The sequence below is a fragment of the Zonotrichia leucophrys genome, chromosome 1 (assembly GCF_028769735.1).
Source record: "Zonotrichia leucophrys gambelii isolate GWCS_2022_RI chromosome 1, RI_Zleu_2.0, whole genome shotgun sequence".
NCBI classification, from domain to species: domain Eukaryota; kingdom Metazoa; phylum Chordata; class Aves; order Passeriformes; family Passerellidae; genus Zonotrichia; species Zonotrichia leucophrys.
In genome coordinates this window covers 76,509,178-76,530,507 of record NC_088169.1, presented here as the reverse complement: position 1 = coordinate 76,530,507, position 21,330 = coordinate 76,509,178, and the positions used below count along the sequence as shown (strand labels likewise).

At 37.6% G+C, this 21,330-nt stretch overlaps 1 protein-coding gene across 1 annotated transcript; it reads left to right on the top strand.

Annotated features, from left to right (window-relative positions):
• Window positions 1-426: 426 nt before the first annotated feature.
• CFAP300 (cilia and flagella associated protein 300) lies at window positions 427-21,168 on the top strand. Its single transcript, XM_064733226.1, has 7 exons — window positions 427-546; window positions 978-1,059; window positions 2,624-2,696; window positions 7,990-8,156; window positions 10,371-10,543; window positions 15,852-15,918; window positions 20,839-21,168. Exons 1-7 carry the CDS (start codon window positions 437-439, stop codon window positions 20,968-20,970), a joined length of 804 nt encoding a protein of 267 aa, XP_064589296.1. The 5' UTR covers window positions 427-436; the 3' UTR covers window positions 20,971-21,168.
• The last annotated feature ends 162 nt before the right edge of the window (window positions 21,169-21,330 follow it).

Sequence of the window (21,330 nt, the reverse complement as noted above, 5' to 3'; positions counted from 1 at the left end):
TTCCTGAAATAACAACGGTCTTTCCTTTAATTTCGACTGGGAAGAGTTTGAAAGCACGGCTTTGCTGTTCCCAAATGGCTTTGCATCCTGGGAAGCAAGCAGCAGCCCTGAAACCCCAGAGGCTCATAATTCACAACTTTGGCCTTTCCCAAGTTCGTTTCGGTGCTTCTGCGCTGGGCTGGCCTCGGCGAAGGCAGCAATGGCAGCCCCTGCCTCGGCCTGCTGGGCAAGCCTGAGTTTTCCTGGAGCAGAGACGGGGAGAGAGGGGAGAGGGGAGAAGGCTGGTTTTGAATTAAGGGATCTTGAAGGCAAACAACGAAGAGAAGGGGCACAGCCGAGTCCACCGGCCCTCATGGGCGTCGGAACGCTGGCGAGCGGGGCCGGGCTCCGCGCCGGAGCGGCGCCGTCTCCGCGGCAACGGCCGGGCCGCGGCAAGATGTCCGCGGAGGGCGGGCGCGGAGCTGGGCAGGTCGTGTTCCGAGCGCTGCCGCAGAAAACCTTCTCCTGCCTGCAGGACAGGGACATCGCGGACCGGCTCCTCAAATGGTGGGGGGAGCGCCCGCTGCGGGATGCCTCTGTCTGGGGGCGGCGGGGAACACGCGGGCCGTGCTGAGAGCTGAGGCCATTGCCGCGCCCACAGGACTCCCGCTCCGGTGGCGGCGAGTCCGCCTCTCTTTCTCTCATTTTTAATTTTTTTTTTTTATTTGTTCCCCCCAACCCCTGAATTTGAAGTCCCCTTGGTATTTTCCAGGCAGGCAAATAGCGCTTTCTGAGGTGTGAGGCGTGTGTCCTGGCCTCCCACAGCGAGCCGAGATCTATTTCAGCTTCGCAGCGGGGCTCCAGCGCAGCCCCAGCCCTCCAACGAAGGGTTGGAGGCGCTTGTAACTGAGAACGGGGCTGAGAAAACAAAGTATAATCGGTCAGAATAGGGCATTATGTATGTCTTCAGAATATTTAATCTCATTTTTCCATTCCAGGTCCATGCAAGGTAGGATCACAGCACAAGCGTTCAGTTTTGACCAGCAGTTCAAGCCCTATCAAAAGGATGAGTTTCTTATGGTAGTTCTAAATCCTTTGTATTTTAAGTTGATCTCCCCCCCGCCCCCCCACCATGAAATTATATTCAACATTAGCAGTGTTGAATGCTACTGGCCTGCTCACTGCCGCCTTGAAAGGAGGTGATTTAGGTGTGGTGCTCAAGTCTCTGATTTGTGGGTTAACTGTACTGTCCAGTAAAAATATTTTAATCTGTACTAATGTTACTCTGCTTTAAGAGGGAACAATTTAGCCTTTCAGGATTCCCAAGAATGGAAATCTGAACTGGATGCTGATGTTGGCTGCAGGGTTTCATGTTGGGAAGTCCACCTAGTGTGAGACTTCAAACAGTGTACACACTCACACCTATCAGTAAATTTCTCACAGTACATTCACAGTGCAATTAGACGTGCATGTGCACCGCACATCCGGAAATATAACTTTTCAAATTTATTGAATGCCATTGCTTTATACTAGAATTTTGAAGTCCCAGCTTTTTGAGACTCACATCACTTGCTGATTTTGTGTCCTCCATTTCTGTCATCTGCATAGTCAAATCTCTTCATCTGTTTGCATACAGAACCTGTGGTTTTAAGAACTATGTGATTTTTACATCTATTGTTTTAAAAACAACTCTTTGATATTTTATATGTCTACTTTATATTGTTATCCTGAATAAAGAATTCAGCCTCTTTATATCTTAAGGAAATTCACACAGAAATGCACCAATATTTATTTCATCTTCCACTTATAAATATTTCTAGTTATTGAAGTTTACAGAATACCCATTTACCTTCTCAATGCTTGTCTCTTTTGAATTAAAAATGTAAAGATATTGCTGTGAAGTTATGAAATCTGGAGCTGTGAAGTAATTGGGGAAAAAAGGACCATTACGTGTAATATCTGATCTCTTTGTATCCCAGAGGGGTGATAAAGAAATTTAGTGATCCAGAAACTGAAAGATCCATGATTTCATTTTCTTCACAGTTTCTCCAGTGATTATTCACTCTGTAAGTGGGGGTTTTTTTAGTTGGTTTATCTATCATGGAAACTTGTCAGCGATCAACATTACTATGGATGTCTCCTTCTTTTAATTGATAAATCAATAAGTTGAATTCTTCAGATCTTACTCTGTATCTGTTTAATAATTTTTGTGTATCTCTACATTTCTCCAAGCTTCAATTTTTTTTAAAAAGAGTAAATTTTAAAATCATACTTGGTATTTCATTTTTAACTTCAATGACATTGTATGCAGAGATAAAACTTTCATCCTCAGTTTTCTGTACCTCCATGAATTTCATACATTTTTGTGTTTTCTTGGACTAAAACTGTTTTATTATAAAAATGTAATTCTACATATAAAAATATGCACCTGAAGAGATCTTCTATGTATAAAAGACACTGGCTACACTGAGTTACAAACTGATAGATTTGGTGGTGTAATATTTAGTACACAAAGTGGTAGAACATATGGGATCTACTTACTAATTGGAGCCTTATAATTTGGATTGAAAGTATCTAAGGCATTATGAATGATGATTTTCTGTTTCATTTCATTAACTTGTATTCTCTTACTTGAATATTACAGGCATTTTTTAATGATCAAAGTGTTAACTCCAGTTTAAAGTTGCTGTCAGCTTCAGGACAATGGACGACATTGGGTAAATTTAGAATAAATTAATCTTAAATTAAAAAGTCTGTATTTTAATGATTTTGCTCTAATTTACCATAATGACAGTTCATACATATGTGCTTTCAGCTAGTTGAAATATCTTAAAGAATTATTTCTTTTACTAAGTAATAGGGAGAGATTCTACTTCTAGAATAAAATAACTAAATTGTCACCTTTTATGCCTTTTTTCCTTTTGACCCCTGCATCGTTCCATAAATCAAGCACCTGAAGCTGTTTATAAATGGGCTTGTAGCATCCAGTTGACCTGATCATGTATCCAGACATAAACAACTGCATTATTTGTGGAATTAACAATAGTACCTTATGCAGATAACATTTGCAAATGTTAGAGAAGGGCAGACTTGCAGCCTGACTTGGGACAGGCCTGAGATGATTGCTCTGTTACAAATAAAAGTTGAGAGCAGAGGATTGATTGGTAGAGCACACCCCGAGCTCGTGTAAACCTGCTGTCTGTACAGCTGCGGTGATTGATGGAGGCACAGAAGCCGTGGGACAGGTTGCTCTGCTGGCAGCCATGCCATGAGGGTCACTTCAAATTTGTTGCCAAATCAGAAACTTCTAGACACACTCCATTAGGTCTGGAGATGCAGATGAAACACTAAAGCAGGAAGGCCAAAAGCAAACAGCAAATTGGCGGCTCCACTTTGAAACTGCACACAAAAATTCATGGCAATTTCATGTGATAATGTAATGGTGTTTTATGCATAATATGATCTCTGATACTGCCAAAGTGATTTTCCCTAATAGGAGTATCTTAGAAGAGGGTAGTGGGAAGCCCTCGTTTCTTTTGGTTTGTCTACAAATATTACTGTGTGTAAATATTTAACAGAGCTTTGGGAATTTTCTTACTTTTCCATTTCAGCTCTCTGGAATTGGCATAGGTTTTTCCCACTATATACAATGACACTAGACATTGCCACTTTTTTGTCAGCAAAAATAGATTTTCCAAACACTTCACCCAACTGTTAAAACAATTGAAATATATATAAAACGCAAAAAATCTGTCAAGTACCCCTTCAGGTACCTCTTTCTCTGGCAAGCAGAAAGAAAATAGATGTATTTTAAGCCAGTAGTAAACCTTTTCGTGCTTTAGACAGGATTTGTTTTAGGCTATCTGTCTAGTCTGCAACTTGACAGTCCCTGTAGTGGAGGTCAGCAGGTTACATACCTTGTGTTAAGAGTGGAGGGTCTCTTGCCAAGTAACCCAGCTTAACTCTTGGTTCTGCTCAATCTTCCTCCTCACAGAAGTGAAGCATTTTGTCCCAAGGTCTGGAAGGGTTCCCTTTCTAAATCCTGAACAGCTGGTATACCCTGTTTGCTCTTAAAATTTCATCTTCCCATTCTTTGCCTATTTTTGGTGAGGAATGTTGGCACATTTTTCTATACTTAGTCTTCATGTGCATTTTTTGAAAATATAGTAAGAATTAGCTGTGAGTGGGAGGAGGTAAAAATGATCTTCTAGTATTTTCTTCTTTGGGCTCACTGATACATTAATCCAGATATACCATTTGCTTATCACTGTGGAGTAACTTTAAAACAACATATCTGTTAGTAAAAAATACTGGAAGCATGCTTATTTTGCCCTTTGGAAAATCTGAAGAAAATACATAGTCTACATTGATTCAAATACTACATTTATTCTGTTACAAACAAAAATGTTGGGGTTTTTTGTTTGTTTGTTCATTTGTTTTTAATGGGGGAGATCATTTGAATGCATAATATAGAGGGGGTTTAGATAGATCCACAGAAAATTCACTAGCCCTGCCTTCCATGAGACTGGGCAGAAAGTATTTATGGATCTGCAGAAAGATGTCAGCATTATAAAAGAAATTAATAAAACATTACAGTAGTGCTTGTTTTCATAATAATTTTTTTTCCTTTTTAAGGCTGTAGTCTCCTCTCACCTTTTTACTTATGTTTTTTGTCCTGGTAGAATTCCACAATAATACATTGTTTCAAGGACTTCAGCTTCAACATTGCTTGAAATAAAACATTTTAGGTAAATGATACACAAGGATATTCTCTAGTCTGCTTCCTCTGATCAGATAGATACTTAATGACCTAATCTCACACCAAACCTTTTTGCCTGTAGGGCAATTTTCCTAATAGGGACATTTTTTCACCTTGTTCTGGCTGCATGGCAGAGTATCGGATATTTCTGATGTGCTTTAAGCCACCTATCCATCTGTTACTCTGATAATTCAAAAATAGAAAGAGCAAAAGGAACAAATTTGATGCACACCCATTTATGTATTGAGTCTTGTGTTTTTTAAATAGCTGCAATGAGAACTAAATAGTCATTTTTCCATGGATACATTGCTGTCCTTGCACCTGTCAGTAGTCTTAGGGAGGCAGGACTGTATCTGCTTAAGCTCAATTAACACTTGAAAATTTATCTTCAAAGGGGTACAGTTACTATCTATTTGTGTAAATAAAATATTAGGATTTGCCTAAAAAAGGATTCTTGTTGCCATATGTGCTTAAAGCTTCAACAACTTCTGTCTTTAGAATGGGGTTTTAAAATCTGGAATATTAAATCAGCAATTCTTAAGCTACTATTATATGTTATAATTTGCAAAGAATTTTAGATGTCATATGAAACCATAAATCATCAACCTACACCTTTTACTTTTGAAATACCATATTTTTTTAATACTGAGCATTGAACTTGCATTACATATAAACTGTTTTGTAAATAGTAAGTTACAAGATATTTTTCTGACATAAAAAATTTTCTTAGATTTTGGGGGAATTCTAAATATACCCAATCCAGGGTTTATCTGCCCCATACTAGATATGTGATGTGTTAATTTAAAAGTATTCTGGGAGCACTATATAGATATTCCAGAGACTTTATAGATATACCAGAGCTGGCTGTTATAATAAGCTTAAGCTGTTTTAGGATTTCTCAGCTCTTTGTTTTCCAATTGTAGAGTTGTCAAGGCATTTCTTCTTCCTTTTTCACTGCTTACTTTTATAGTGTTATTAAAACCTATCATTCTTGTCCAGGAAATTTTGAATTTCAAATCTCACCTCTCAAATAGAGAGTAGGACCTTCCACTGTATTTAAACTTTTCCATGTGTAGTTTGGTTTTCTACTGAATAAATTACAAAGCTCTTGATTTTTTTTTTCATTATTAAAGTTTTCATAAAACCTTTTTTCAGAGCAGAAGTCTCTTTCCCTTCCACCAATAAAATCCTTATAACTGAAAGCCTATAAATACCTAAATTTCCTATACTTTTAGCTCAGTAATTGGATCTTTCACTTTTCTCAAGTCACTTAGCATCTGATGTTTGTTAGTCAACTCAGGTTTTAATGTTAATTTAAAAATAATTAATGTGATAAAAGCTGATTTGTCTCATAATAAATCCCTTATAAAATAAAAATTCAATACCTGTGAAAAGGAGCTGGAGAACTAGAGGAAACTGGAAGTGGGGGGGTGGGAGGAAGTACAAATAAATAAATATAAATAATTTGGTTTTTTGCATTGGTTGTAAATCTGTACAAGTCATGATTTTTCTGACTTGTTCTTGGTTATATAATATGATTGTTTTGTATAGTCACTATCTGTACAGGTAGGTGAAGGCACTAAACCCTTTATTCTTTAACAAGAGGTGCCCTTTTTTCATAAGCATTGTCGGTAGACAGGAAGCCAAGCAATTAAATGCTGTGCTTTTGTCTTTAACAGATTTTCTTGAGATCACAATGGTCCAATAAAATAATATTAAAATTTCCTGTTACTATTTTAGCTTAAGTAGGCATATTTTCAAGCTATTGATTTATAATTTCTCTTTATTTTTTTTCCCTGGTATTGATTGGTTGGGTGGTACAGTTTACCCTGGCTTAGGTATTAAAATGCCAGCCCTACTGAACCTATGAATAAGTAGTCTCTATGTAATAGTATGTGGCAGAAATCCCAAGGTTTTCTGCAGGTATGGGCAAGAGAAAATTTACTTTATGCTGTGCTTACAAATATTAGGATTGGAATGATATGATAGGTGCTCTTGGAAGCATCATGGTTCATGCATCCCTTTCTGGCATGTTTCTGGTCCTGAAATGCTGTCATGTAGAGGCATGTTTGTACATTTCCTGAGGAGTATTGCTTAGTGATCCTTTAGGTCAGTTTGTCAGGACAGCACTGAATTTTATCTTTAATTGTATGGTAAAAAGCCTTTAGATACTGTGATGTTGCTGGCCAGTCTCCCATCAAGGGAACCTACAGAGGAGAAGAGATAAGAATAAACTCATGGACAGCTGGAATGTTGTGAATATTCTCTGCTGAGACACAGAGCCCTTGTGCTGAATGCTCACTCGTGCTCTCCTCCCCTCTCCTGTTCAGAAGCGCTTTGAAGGTTGTTCAGGCAGACCTGGAGATGGGTGGAGAACATGTTCTAACATTTGGGCTGAACACTTGGACTGCAGAGAGCAGACAGAACTGGGCTGAGTCCAAAGCTTCTTAAACATGGGGCCTGATGCTGTCTGAGATGCCATAAGTTATCCAACACCATGCAGACAGATTTGTAGATGTAACACTGTATCTAGAGAAGATATGTGCCCTTATGGACTGATAACTCTTTAAGGAAAATACTGTAGGGCAGGCATCTCAAATGGCACTAGATGTCTGTGAGCAACAGGATCCAGCCTTGGATGATCTGCAAGCAGAGGGAAAGAAATGATAGAAAAATATATTCTGCATTTAATGATTACAGAGGTAATACTCCAGATTCATGCAGGAAGTGCTGATAGTACCTCTTTCTTCTTCTGAAATAGCTGCCTAGTAAAGCCTACAGTGGCTACAAAATAACTTTTTTAAAAGTTCAATATAATACTTAACAAATCAAAAATTCTTTGAGGCCATGTTCATTTTGGTTTTTACTTTGTGGGGAGCTGTTAGCAGCTATTGACTTCCGTACTTCATCATGCCAAATTTGGCATATGTCCTCCTATGCTTTAAGGCTTAAGCTGGGCAATATGATTTTCTAAGGGTGTGATCTACTGCAATGCTGGGTTCACACGGTGCTCCATCTATCCCAGTTTCGGTTGATGGTATTTACCAACAGGGGGAGCAGACACATGAGCCTTAATGGAAAGTAGTATTCAGATGAATTTAATGTTTTCTTTATGCTTATTTCCTTCTTAGCTTTGTTTGGCTTTTTTTTTTTTTTTTTTTTTTGAGGGACTCTGTGATTGAGTCATACTTACATGATGTGTGTTTTTTTTTAAAACATGAAACATGCAACCAGCTTCCTGTATCTTTCAGGTTCCAAAGTGACAAAAATTGAAGCTACAGTGGTACCCTGTACACAGATTTCCATGTCATTTTTTGATCGGCTGTACTCTGAAGGAATTGTTAGAGAAACTGGAACTATTGTGAAATGTTATGATGATTATTATGATGATATTCTTATCTCTGATGAATTAAGGAAGGTCAGTATAGTAATGAATAATTTATTATAAGTTTTGCTACTCTATTAGGTGCTGTAAGGACACATTTTTCAGGCTGTTTTTTTTCTGACAGTGGTAAAGCCAGGCATCAGTAGCCATGGTTTGCAAACAACTGAGGCACTACATTGCCTGAATATGTAAAAGCAATGATTTGTTTTCCAGGTGAGCCCTCTTTCATTTTTGGGTGGAAGAAAACAGTAAAACCCTCTTCTACCCACCTATGTCTCAGGCAGTCAGTGCTGGGGGGTGTGTGGGGAAATGCAGCTGCTCATTTGCTTAGGATGGGGAAACAAAGGGTCGGTCCCCAAAGAAGATGCTGTGATACTCAGAGCTGTGGGTTCACCCAGCCTTCCAGGTAGTGGATGAAACTGAATGTATTCAATAGCTACATCCTGAAGCCTTCTTGGACAGGCATGCTGATCATGTCATATCTGAAGGCATTCAAAGAAAGCCATCTTAATACATTTTCTCCAAAGCAAGAGGAACTATGGGAGAGGAAATTTTTCAGTGTAATACTGGAAAATGACTAAATACAACTCCTGAACAGGCCTGCAATGTGAAACTGTTTGTTATACTCTAGTGGAAGTGTCAGAAAACAGATTATCTGAAAAAGAACCTCGAACAGTGGCACCCTTTTAATCAATGTATGTCTTTACTGTGTTTCTTTTGACTTCATAAGCTAAAACCATTTTTTAAACTTATGTTTGTGTGGCATTAGCAAAGCATAGTGTGGGAGAACTGGATTTTGCTCTTCCTTGTATATATAATCAACATAAGTACTAAATAATTATAGAGTTGCACTCATTTGCACTTGGCAAATCCTTTGAAGGCAATGTATTTGAACCAGTGACACTGGTTACAGGATGTGGCCTGAAATACTGGTCTGTCTTGTAAAGTTCTGGGAAAAGGTGAGAACTCAAGCTCATGTTTGAATTTCAGATGTAGTTTGTAGCCTAGCAGTTCAAAATACTGTGTATTTATCTATAAGTTGTGTACATGTGAAATGTTTTCTGAAAATTAAATGTATTGTATGTAGGAGGGTTAGAGGCAACATTTAAAGTTAGAGATTGTTGGGGTTTCAGTGTCTTCCCAGTTTCCTTCCTGTGGAAGTGACGTGTGTGTCAGCATTTGCAAGTTGAGGGTTTAACATTGGTTTGAAACAAAGGTGATTCCTACTCCTAAGAACTAAGAGAGCAGAAAGAATAACTCAAAATCCAGGAATGGCTTAAAATTTCAAATTAATTAGTCAGGGCTTTAGGACAGAAAACTGTAGGGGGCACCAAACTGTCTCCTGGTGTCAGAGGGTAGCCCTTGGCTGCAAGACTCCACGTTTCTTTCCTACCTGCCATATCTTCTCTTGCTTCAGCCAAGGAGGTTGGGATATGTATGAGGTGGCCATCCAGAACAGTTGTTGCCCTGACCCCTTTTTACTCAGGTTGTGTAGTTTTCTTATAAAGAGGGCCAGAGAGCAGTGGGCTCATGTCTAATTTTGACCACTTTGCCTGGGCTGGCATCTGCAGTTTGGCTGACATGACTCAAAATGTCTTATAGCCATTGTGAGTTCCAATTCCTGTCCACATTTACACGAACCAGTGTTGACACCAATGTAGCAAGTCCTCTGTGTTCACATCTATCTCAGCAAAAGGCAGGTGACAGCGTGGAGCAGCTGGATGCACGGCTGGCTAATCCAGGCTACAGATCAGGGCTCACTGGAGTCGGCAGTAAAGAATGATGGGAGTTTGAGTGATCTCCTCTGGGAGGTCCTAGAATTCCTTTACAAATGTGAAATAACTGTGTCAATTTAAAAATGAAAAAGCAAATGTTACCAAAAACAGTTACCCCATTGATTAACAGCAATTGACATATCAAATATAGGTAGATTATTTTCAGATTGCTTGTTTCACTAGCATGACAGATAATTAACCAGTGAAATAACAAGACTTGAAAAATACTCCTTTATGTCTTTTGGGCATAAATCTGACAGTGATTCTGCTTTATATTATATGTAAGAATTTTGAACCAAATTGCATCAATGGAAGAAGGATTTGGAAATATGTATTTCCGTCCCTCATTCATATATTTTACATGGACATAACTTCTGTGTACCATACACCATACTAGCTGCATTATTTATAAACTGAATCTTAAATAAATTTTTATCAATTTGACTTCCTTGTTTTTTCCTTGTTCAACAAGGTCTTGCTTCTGGAGGATTCGGACCATTATGACTTATTCACTCAATTGGATCGTGAGGAATTTCTGTTCTGTCTTTTTAAGCATTTTTGCATTGGAGGAACCCTTTGCCAGTATGAAGATGTAGTTGACCCATACTTAGAAACTACAAAAGCTTTTTATAAAGACTTGGTGAGGTAAGTGTTACTCACTTTTTGTACAACTGTGTACATTTACTATCCATATCTACTTAGTTTGGATTTGTGTAAATTTATTGTACATTACTGCTTCAAAAATGGGGCTGTTATTTAATCCACTTGCAAGCTTATTTGTGTCCAGCAATCAAAATGCCATGGAACAATGGCAGTAGTTCTGTGGCAAAAATATAAGTAATTTTAATTGCATCAGTCCTACATAATAACATTTTTTATATTACAATTATGGACATACACATAATATAAGTCATTCCCAATTTAAAGATACTTTTTTTCCATAATCATCTGCTGAAAACATGGCATAGTACTGTAAACAGACTGTTGCCACTGCCATTGATAAAATATTAACAATTAAGTCTTGCCTGTATGATCTTTGGCTACTTTCAATTAGACTGCTTTTAATTTAGGATTTAAAAATTGAAATAGTTAGCTGAAACTTTCAGTCATATATTTTTATCTCTGCTGATTTTTAATTTTTTTTAATACAGTTGGATTTTGGTCTTCCTAGTTCTGCAAATACACTTCTCACAGTGTAAAACTAAGGGTGACAGAATCTTGCTGTTATGACAGTGTGAACTAACACACTTTTTTTTTGCCAGGTTTGGTGTATGGAATTGTTTGGAACTTTATGTGAGGGTTTTTTTCCACTGAGATTAGAAGTAATTGATCAGAGGTTTAGATTCAGACTAAAACCACAACTTTCGCCCTGCTTTGATATATCTGTATGCTGACTTCTCTGACTGATAAAACTTGTGTGTTCTGGTTGCTGGGAAATGGAATGCAGTTATTGGGAATACAGACTCATTCTTAGTTAAGCTAATGGGAATATAAAGATTGTAAATGATACTAGTAAAATTTTTGTTAGTATGAGTAGTTTTGGTATTTTCATCTCATACATAGATGAGAATCAAGTGGGTTCTTCAGAAACACAGCATCTGACATAAAAGGATCCATCAGTGTTTAACTCTGGCCTCCCTTTTCTTTTATATTGTTCATTCTGCACTTGAATCAAGCTGCTTGTTCCTTCAGTCCTGGGCCATAGGTGACTCTGCATTGACTGCAGCTGTTTCTGCTCTTCTGTTGTTGAATTAATCTAGGACAAAGTGCAAATCCAGTCAGTTCCTTCACTTTACTGCTCCCCTTTGCTGTGGAGTTGTTTTATCCTAAACATGTTCAAGTTCTGTTCTAAGCCACTCATTTTCTTTACCTTTCCATTCTTTTTCCTTTTCATGCTGTAAAATTTGATAGGAATGTGAAATAGTTCTTGTTACTTAAAACAAAAAAAAGCCTCTGCCAAGATCCTCCCACAATTTCATCCTGCTTTCAAAGTTTACCTTTTCTGTATCCTCAACCTGTTCTGTATTAGCCCTTTGTATTTTCCTCTTGTGTGCGGTTTCTGTCCTTTATAAAATATTTAGGAGAAAATATTTCAAGTGTATATTCCTGTGCTGTTTGGGTTTTTTTTTGTTTGTTTTTTTTTTGGTTGGGTTTTTTTTTTTTTGCCAGTTGGCCCCAAGTTTTCAAGTGATGAAACTGATCTTCGGAATTTGTCTACCATGTGTCTCTCTGTTGCCTGTAAATGTCTGCTGGTTTCTCACTGCAGAGGAGCTGGTGTTAGCACTGGTTACCAGCTGAAAATGAAACTTACCATTTCACTGAATCTTTTATCTTTCTCCTTTGGTATTGAGTTCTTTGTCAGTCCCATGAGAAAAGCTTTTAATCTTGACATTTCAGACCTTTCCTCCCCCTTTCAAATCACAGTTGCCTTTTCCTTGGTTTCATTTCCCCCTGCTCCCAGTTTATCCAAAATTATGCTTCTGTTTTATCTCCACTGTGTTAAGAAAGAAAAAGGCAGTGACAGGCTCTGAATAGGGACGCTAATGACAGTCTTGACTTAATTTCTAATTTCTGGCCACTGTGTTACTTCATTCTTGCACAAATTACACCAGAAAATAAAGCAATTAAAATTACTTTCTTATAGCCTCTTATTTTCAGTAAAAAATTGCTGATTATAGTAGTAATCTCTTAAATTTTCTTTACCAAAAATTCACCCTCAAATTCCTATTGAATACCAAGTTTTGTTTAAATTCTTTTTTTAGACTGCTACCCTCTGTGTGTTTTCATTTTATCTTGGATTACAGTTGCATTGGACACTTTCTATTCTTTATAAAGTGATACTAAAAACTTCACAGTATTAAAAAATTTGTAAACTATACTGTCCTTAAGGTTTAACTTTTATGTTTGGGGATCAGAAAGCTTGGTAAAAAAACAAATGGATACTTCAGTAATCATTAGCTGCTGGCTGATGATGTGCATTGAAAGATTAGCTGCCACAGATGAATTCAGTCCAATAACAGTAAGCTTATGGATGTATAAACTGCCACTGTTTAGTCCTGTTACAGTATTCCTCATGGGCGAGAGCCTTGGCATGAAGAGTTCCACATAAGTGCCTTTACTGCAGGGAGCAGCAGACCTGTTAATGAGCTTTTCCCTACTTACCTTTATTACAGCTTTTTTTTTCTGGCCATACCTGAGCTCTAACTCCTAGGCAGTAGCATTCAAAATAGTGTCAAAAGCTTTGAGGTTTCATTTTATTAAAGCATTTCTATGTACATTGCTTTATTATGAGAGAATGCAATAATTTCTTTGATATTAACAACTCTAGATATTTTACAAGCTAGGGACTTCCAAATACAGCTACTAAATGACAGACATTTTTTCTTTGCAAAAAGAGTGATATATTCTTACTAAAAAAGTAATGCACAACTTGTAGTCTGTTACTATCCCATCGGTAATTAGTCTGTGATCAGTTGAATCCATCCAAAATTCTAGTGTTTAGTGTTGTATCCTGTATAACCTAAATAATTTCAAATCACTATCCCTTGGTGTAGTATTTTGATTTAAAGGATATATTTACATAACAAAACCTCATTAATTAAAATATAATCTATGAATCTCTGTTGGTAAATCTTGTCCTCTGTACTTAACCCCTGATTTTTCTGACTGTCTCTCCATGGTGACAGCTGCTGTAGCATGCAGTAGTGATTGTTTTCTTCTCCTTTCTTAATCTCCATCTCCATGCCCTTTTCCCCATAATGAATGAATGTATGTGAAAGCATTATGTTGTTCTTTTATTGTTTGGAAAGCCTAGTAAAATATTGCCAGTAAGGTTAGGACATAAATAAAGCCCAAAGTGAATAGAGAGACCATGAGGATGTTTACTTTTCATAAAAAGAGAATAGATGCACATTAAAATGATGAACTGCCATATCCAATGAATAGTTTAGAAGTTAACAATTTGAAAGAACATGGGACTATTAACATTATTTTTAAGGAAATACTATCCTCTTCAAAAGGACGAGATAGTTTTTTTCTAAAACCTTTCAGGGGGAAATAAAGAGATAGAGCAAATGAGCTTGTCAAAGGCAACCTCTTGGTTTTCTTTCAAGTCAGCAAGGGAAGAATCTCATCTGATTTTAACAGACACAAATTTTTGCCTTAAAAAATAACCAATACTGAAAATAAACATTTTGAAAAATTACTTACAGGAAACTAACCACAAGGGGAAAATTTCTCAAGGTCATGGAATAAATAGGAAGACATTATTTTTCAACTCTTACTTTGGTATCCTAAATATATATATATATGAAACATTGAAATTGAGAAAACAGGAATTGATAGCATAGTTTTCTGACAGAAGAATCTGAAGACAGAGTAACTTAAATACAACTGTTGCTTTTGGGGGTGGTGATGTATGGTAGAAGGCAATAATGCCACTAATCCTCTATGTCTTGTTCTGAAAGTTGTCACTCTTTCCACAGAGATGGTTGAAGAGTTTCTGAACTGCTGCAGTTACAGCCTGGTGTGTCAGCATAAAGTGACATCTGGGTTAGTTTGGCTTAATGCACTGGTCTGTGAACTGCAGTGGTTCAGAAGCTGAGTCATGAGGCAGCTGAGCTGTCCTGCTGGGAAGGCAATCATCTCTGGAGGGGTGGGAAGGCACACGACTGGGGTCACTACTGATTTCAGCAATGCAGTCTGTTACATACTGCATCCACCGTTGAGTATGTCAACATGTCAGATGCAGCAAAAGTTCTGAGAAAGCCTCATTACTGACTGACCACAGGGAAGATCAGCCTCACAGTATAGGTTCAAACACGACTGTGTCATTACTTTACAGATGAAATCAGTTAATTGGAAAGTCAATCTCTTTTATTGGCTGCAGAGATTGAATAAACAAAGGTGCTGTTGGTTGATTTGGGGCTCCTTTGTTCTTACAAAAAGAAGCTTTGCCAAAGCACTGGTAACGGGGGACTGCTGTCACAGCTTGGACCTGGTGTGGTGTTCAGCTGTGCTGTATTTCACACATCCTCTTGTAACTTGCCTATACTGGGACCTGTCTTGGGAATGGAACCTATTTGTGACAAGGCAGGTTTTGAGATACGCATTTCTTGGAAGCGTGTAAGTATGGAAGTTTTAAGCCTCAGCTGTTCCACAGTGCGTTAATGTAAGTGGGAATCTGCAAAATTAGATAAATTAATAGCAGTTGCATGATCTAATTTCTGAAGAAATGTAAGCATCACTTAAAGCAAACTTGAGGAAAAATGATATATTAAAATACTTTAAATAGGTTGAGATGCCTGGATTCTTTGCAATAATATTCAGTGTTATTAGTAAATATGATGAAAGAAATGGCAATCTTCACAACGGTCAAGAAATAATCCATCCCAAGTTGCATAGCTGACTACTCATACAAAATTCCAAAGGAGAAAAAATAAACCTAAACTATAATTATATACAAATTAAAATGAGCTAAAGAATGTATTTCTTCACCAGTACTGCTGCTTTTTCTTGTAGTCTGTATTAAGATGCATTTCACTTTGCAGGTTCCTTTCTCAAAGAATATATGAAAATATTTTTATGAAATGTTTAGCTGCATAATTTTTCATATCTATCAAAATGAAAACTCTGTATTTGGAATCATCTAGGTCTGGGTAATATTGCTGTGATTTAGTAGCTGAGAACAGTGAAACCAGGTCAGAGTACTAGATATATATAGATATATTCAATATTTTTCAGCAAAATGTCATGATAAGCATGTTAACTAACAATGACCACATAACTTTTCATGCTCAGTATGACATAAGTTGAATTTTAGCTATAAATTTGACCTTCATAAAATTTGAGCAAGGATACAGTGTATATGTTTAGAATGAATTTGCTAAATTAAAGAGTCTAATTATAAGTACCTATGATATATAATAAGTATGTATTATACCCTGTATTTCAGCGTCCAAAAGAACCCTGAAACAAAAGAAATACGTACTATTTCTACAGTCTTCAGAGTGTCTGCATATGTAAGTATTGATAATTTTTATATGGGATTTTACAGTAATATACATAACATGAACATAATTAATGTACTTTTACACCAAGAAAATATAATATTCCATTGTAATGGCTTATTTTCCCATAGTTGTCAGTTCTTTATTCATGAACTCTTTCTCTGATCTCATCCTGTTTCTCATCCTCTTTACTAACTGTTCATTAGTAATCACCAGCTAAAGTTTTATTTGGTAGCTCACTAAAAATAGGTTTACTGGATTACAGTGGAAGTCATAATAGTCATCCAAAAACTAGTTAATTAGAAATATTATAGATAATAATAAAACTTGAGTTAACAGTAAGGATCAAGGATGCACTCTTGACTTCCTATGGTTCTGTTTTTTGAAATTATGCTAGAGCTTTATGAATAGCTTGTATTGTATCTGGTTCTGTAAAGACTGCAAGGAAGTTTAGTATACAAAAAGGCTGGTGTAGTGGGATGACTCCTAACCTCTTTTCCCCTCCCTTGTCAAGTCTCACTCCTATCTGTTTCCCTTGCAAAATCATACATTTACCATCAAGATAAGTTTGAGAACTGGCGTGTTTACTAGATTCAGCATATCTGTCAATTAAGTTGTTAGAGTAGGATGAACTACTTCAAATTCTTCTTGAATAACCAGAATATGTGATAATTAAATGTCAGATAATGTACTGACTTTCAACAGCAGTAGCTGATGTCATTTCAGAGTGCACAAACTTCCCTGAGGTTGCCAATAGCCCAGTTGTTCATCTGTTGGTCATCATCTTTTAAGTACTATGTATGATTCATAAAAGGCTTTTGAAAATAAACACTTTATGGGTGTATCAAAATTTATCTTTCTGCTAGGTTGAAAACTGTAATAAAAACAAAAAGGCAAAACCCTGGTAACTGGATGTTCTCCTGTTATTACTGTTCCTTTCACACCTCTGAATCAAATGCATTGATGGGAACTTTGCAGATTTCAGGGTTTAGGCAGATGGACATTAAAGAGCTCCCCTAACTGTGTTTGCTATACATTAAATATCATCAGTACTACAAAGAAAACAACAACAAACAAACAAAACCCCAACCAAACTTCAGCAAATTTTGTAAACAAAATAGATGGACAAAAGAAGATCCAGTGTTAATGCAGAGCAGGCATTAACATTCCTCCTTGTATCCTTGGAGGAAAACTGGGCATTACTGCACTTTGTGGGGTGAAGAAGAACTCTGAAATTACAGTTTCTATTAAAGAACATGCTGAAGAATTTTCTCTCGAAAAACAGAAAGGCTTAAACAGTGTGTCTAGACTGATGGTTATGTGGATCAAAACTACTCCACTCCACATGGCACTTACAGGAAGGACACTTACTGGAGCACAAATGTCTTATGTTTGTGATGAAAAGTTTCTCTTAAGGAATAACTACATTTCTGCAGTGGAATTAGTTTCTGAGTTCATTTGATAAATAACTGTAGAGTATTATAATTCTTATGTTGAGCTGACAGTTTTTAAGCCAAGTTTTCCAGATACCCTCCTAGCCTGATGTAAATAGATAAATAATTTTTAAAATAAATGTACTTTTAAAAGCTGGTCTTGTAAAATTGACTTGTATGGCTGAACACAATTTTAAAACCATATCTGAAAAAGCACACTATTAGAAATGTAAATATTTCAAAGTTTTAAGTTATAGTTCACACAATCACAGAACATGCTGAGTTAGATGGGACCCACAAGGTTGCTCAAGTCCAACTCCTGGCCCTGCAAACACCATCCCCAGGAGTCACACCATGTGCCTTTGTCCAAATGCTTCTTGACCTCTGTCAGGCTGGTGCTGTGGCCACTTCCCTGGGGAGCCTGTTCCAGTGCCCAACCATCCTCTGGGTGAAGAACCTTTTCCTGATATCCAATCTCAACCTCCCCTGACTCAGCTTCGTGCTGTTGCCTCAGGTCCTGTCCCTGGTCACCACAGAGCAGAGATCAGTGCCTGCCCCTCCTCTCACCCTCACAAGGAAGCTGCAGACTGCAGTGAGGTCTCCCCTCAGTCTCCTCCAGGCTGAAGAGAGTAAGTGACCTCAGCCACTCTTCATATGGTTTCCCGTGAAGGCCCTTCACCATCATCGTTGCCCTCCTTTGGACACTCTCCCATAGTTTAATGTCTTTTTTCTATTGTGGCACCCAGAACTGCCCCCAGAAATGGAGGTGAGGCTGCCCCAGAGCAGAGCAGAGCAGGACAATCCCCTCCCTTGCCCAGCTGGCCATGCTGTGCCTGATGCCCCCAGGACAGGGTTGGCCCTCCTGGCTGCCAGGGCACTGCTGGCTCATGTTCAACTTGTCACAGACCAGGACCCCCAGGTTCCTCTCTGCAGCATCTCATTCCCCAGTCTGTGTGTACATCCAGGGCTGCCCCATCCCAGGTGCAGAATCTGGCACTTTGTTGAACTCCATATGGTTGGTGATTGTCCAACCCTCTAATTTGTTGAAGTCTTTATTAAAAATGTCTGTAGAGCTCTTGAGCGTCAAGACCTGATAGACCTGGGCATCACAAGATAAATAATTTTAGATTTTGTGACAAAGTACTCTCTTGAACTCCACATACCCTTGAGAGCTGTGGAGCTTTGCATATAATGAAATACTTTTACAGCTTAAGTATTGGAGTGCTCACTGTTATTTTAGAACTTTCTTTACCTGAACCCAAACTGTGGCAGTTTTAGAAATCCGAATAATACAAAGTTTATTCAATAAGTATTTTTTAAAATTGTCAATTACATTATGCAGTTTTGAAAATGTTCAGCAGGATTTTTATTTCTGTTTTATGCTATGCATATGTATTCTTAAATCATCAGCTGTGTTGCTACAAAGAAAAAATAAAATGATCCTACTCCAACATCAGTAAATCAATCATTACACCCCCTGCATGTGTGAACCAAAGTCCACTGCAGATGGAATTGGTATGATTCTTAACTTGTGTACATCCATGAATGTAAATATCAGAACCTTTATGCTCAAGCATTTTAGGGGTTTTATGACCTCTTTTGCTAACTAAAATTAAGAACCTTTTCATTTCATTAGGTTATATTGAATATTTTCCTGATACCAAGTTAGGTATATTGCTGGAAATGCCTCATTGCCAGAACTTATATTGTTTTTGTTCTTGAGTTGTTGAACAAATTTTTAGTGGGCTTACACTGCATCTAAACAGTCAAAACCTCAACTGCCATCCATCAATTCCACACAGACTGCAGGAGTGGAATCCTCGGTAGCAATGGGAAAAGAGTTTAACTACCAATCACATCTTGATGTTGATCTTGTCTGTTACTTTTTTTCCTTCAGTTATATGCATGAGCTTAGGTTATTTTTGGATCAAATTCCAAATGCCTTTTGATGCTGAGCACTATAAAATCTCAAAATTTGCTCTCCTTACTGCAGTTGAGAATCCAGTGTTTGTTACATGTGTATCCTTAGAAAACACCTGAAGAAAGCTAGGTATCCTACAATTGGAGCCACAGAGCTTGTATGCTGTGCTGCTTAAAAATAGAACGCTATTTCTAGCTTGTGGCATTTGACTACCGTTGGAAAATTCTGGGAATAAACATTACCAAATCTCTACCTGTCAAAAACAGTGTTTTTATGAGGTGTTTAGCTTAATTTAAGATTTAGGGGTTTGAATAATGCCTCAAAGGAAGACACTAGAACATCTAATAATGGATTCATTCTCTTCAAAACAGCAGGAGAAAATGGGGTGCCAGTAAAAGCTAAAGGATAAAATTCATAAATGGTCCTTGGTGCAGAAATGGGGACCCAGCTCTTTTCCTTCTCAGCTGACTGACTTGACCACTGAGTTACAGTTTTCATGTTTCCTTGGTCCAAAAAAAGACAGATTATTTTATGCAGAGGAAGACAGCTTCAACAGAAGAATGCAAGAGATGTGAAATCTGGAATAGTCTGTAGTCTGTGAGTTTAAAATTTTCCTGGAGAAAATGAATATCTGCAATGTAGCAATTTTCCTCAAGCAGGAAAAGTGTAACAGAATCCACATCTCTGCAACTGTTGTACAAAGGTGTTGGGGAGCAGGAGGAAACTGTTACATGTTTTAAAAGAAAGGAAGTGTCAGCTATGTATTTATTGGTCTTTCACGTGTTCAATTACCACGCTGACTAAATTTAAAAACCCAACTAAATTAAAAAACCCAACGCTTTAAAAAGCTCTCCATCTAGTTTCTGGATCCCTACTGGATTTGAAGTGTGTCCAGCTGTGCTGCTCTGTCAACACTGAAGCTTTTATTGACATGTGCAGACGTAGGATGTTAACGTGAAGAGCCCCAGTTCCCCTGCTGATTGTCAGCTTAATGTATTTTTTTCAGAACCAGAATTTTGCAGCTAGGTGTCCAGAATCCCTTCAAACCCTTTCTGAGGAGTGGCATACAAAATGTTTCCAATAATAGTCCAAAGTTGTTAATGTGATCTGTAATAAGCATTTTGCTTAAATGCAAATATTGCAACTTGAACAGATGCATTAGCAAATGTTAAGTGAAAAAAAAATTATGGATGGAACAGCTTTATGTATTAATATAGAGTAAGTGATTATTTTTCTCTTTCAAAGGAAACATGATGGGCCGTTGTATATTTAATTATTTGTATTTTAGGCTCTAATTGTGTAAACGCATTATTACATGTTTAATTTTACATTTTATATTAATATTACATTTACCTCAAGATTATTTGATACATCCAGCCAGAATTACCGTGCATTTTGTAGTGTTGGGATCCTCATGGGGACATATACCATTTAAATAAACTGCAGTGTATTTGTTCTATTTTGCTGTGCAATGAACAGTTACAACTGGAACAAAATTATTAGCTTCAGATGTTATTAATTCTTTTACAGATATCCCTATTGTCCCTAATACTGTTTTGATTTTTTTCTTCCTTTCAGGATGCTAATGGCCTGTGTTACCCTTCAAGCAAAAGCCACCAACAGACTTTTGCCTACTTGATTGTGGATCCCTGCAAGCGACACGTGAATATTCTGTATCACTGCTTTGGTGGAAGCCTATTTACAAACTAGTTATAAACCTGTCTGGTCCCCTGTTTTATATTGGAGGTTGCCTTCTTTCTGTTGGGTTCAGGTATACATTGCATAGTTTTCTGACGAGGAAAATTCTGCTCCTTGATGACGTGCTCGGAAGTGCTTCTATTCACTCAGATGTTACTATGTGGTTAGTGACAAAAGTTTTCCGGTATTTATAGTTCTTGAAGCTGTTTTCTTGGCCTTTTCCCCCATTCCCTCACCCGTTTTATCAAATAAAATCTATTTCTCTAGAGGTCTCGTCATTTTTTTTTTTTATGAGCTAGCTTTACAGACCCGCGACGCGTAACTGCAGGGGAGGCTCTGCAGTCGGTGAAAGCCTGCGGAACCGGGAGAAAG

Excerpts from the sequence above, each read along its gene's own strand:
- CFAP300 (XM_064733226.1), top strand. The coding sequence starts at position 437 with ATGTCCGCGGAGGGCGGGCGCGGAGCTGGGCAGGTCGTGTTCCGAGCG. Across the intron at positions 2,697-7,989 it reads AGGACAATGGACGACATTGG|GTTCCAAAGTGACAAAAATT; the intron begins GTAAATTTAGAA and ends TGTATCTTTCAG. Across the intron at positions 15,919-20,838 it reads TCTTCAGAGTGTCTGCATAT|GATGCTAATGGCCTGTGTTA; the intron begins GTAAGTATTGAT and ends TCTTCCTTTCAG.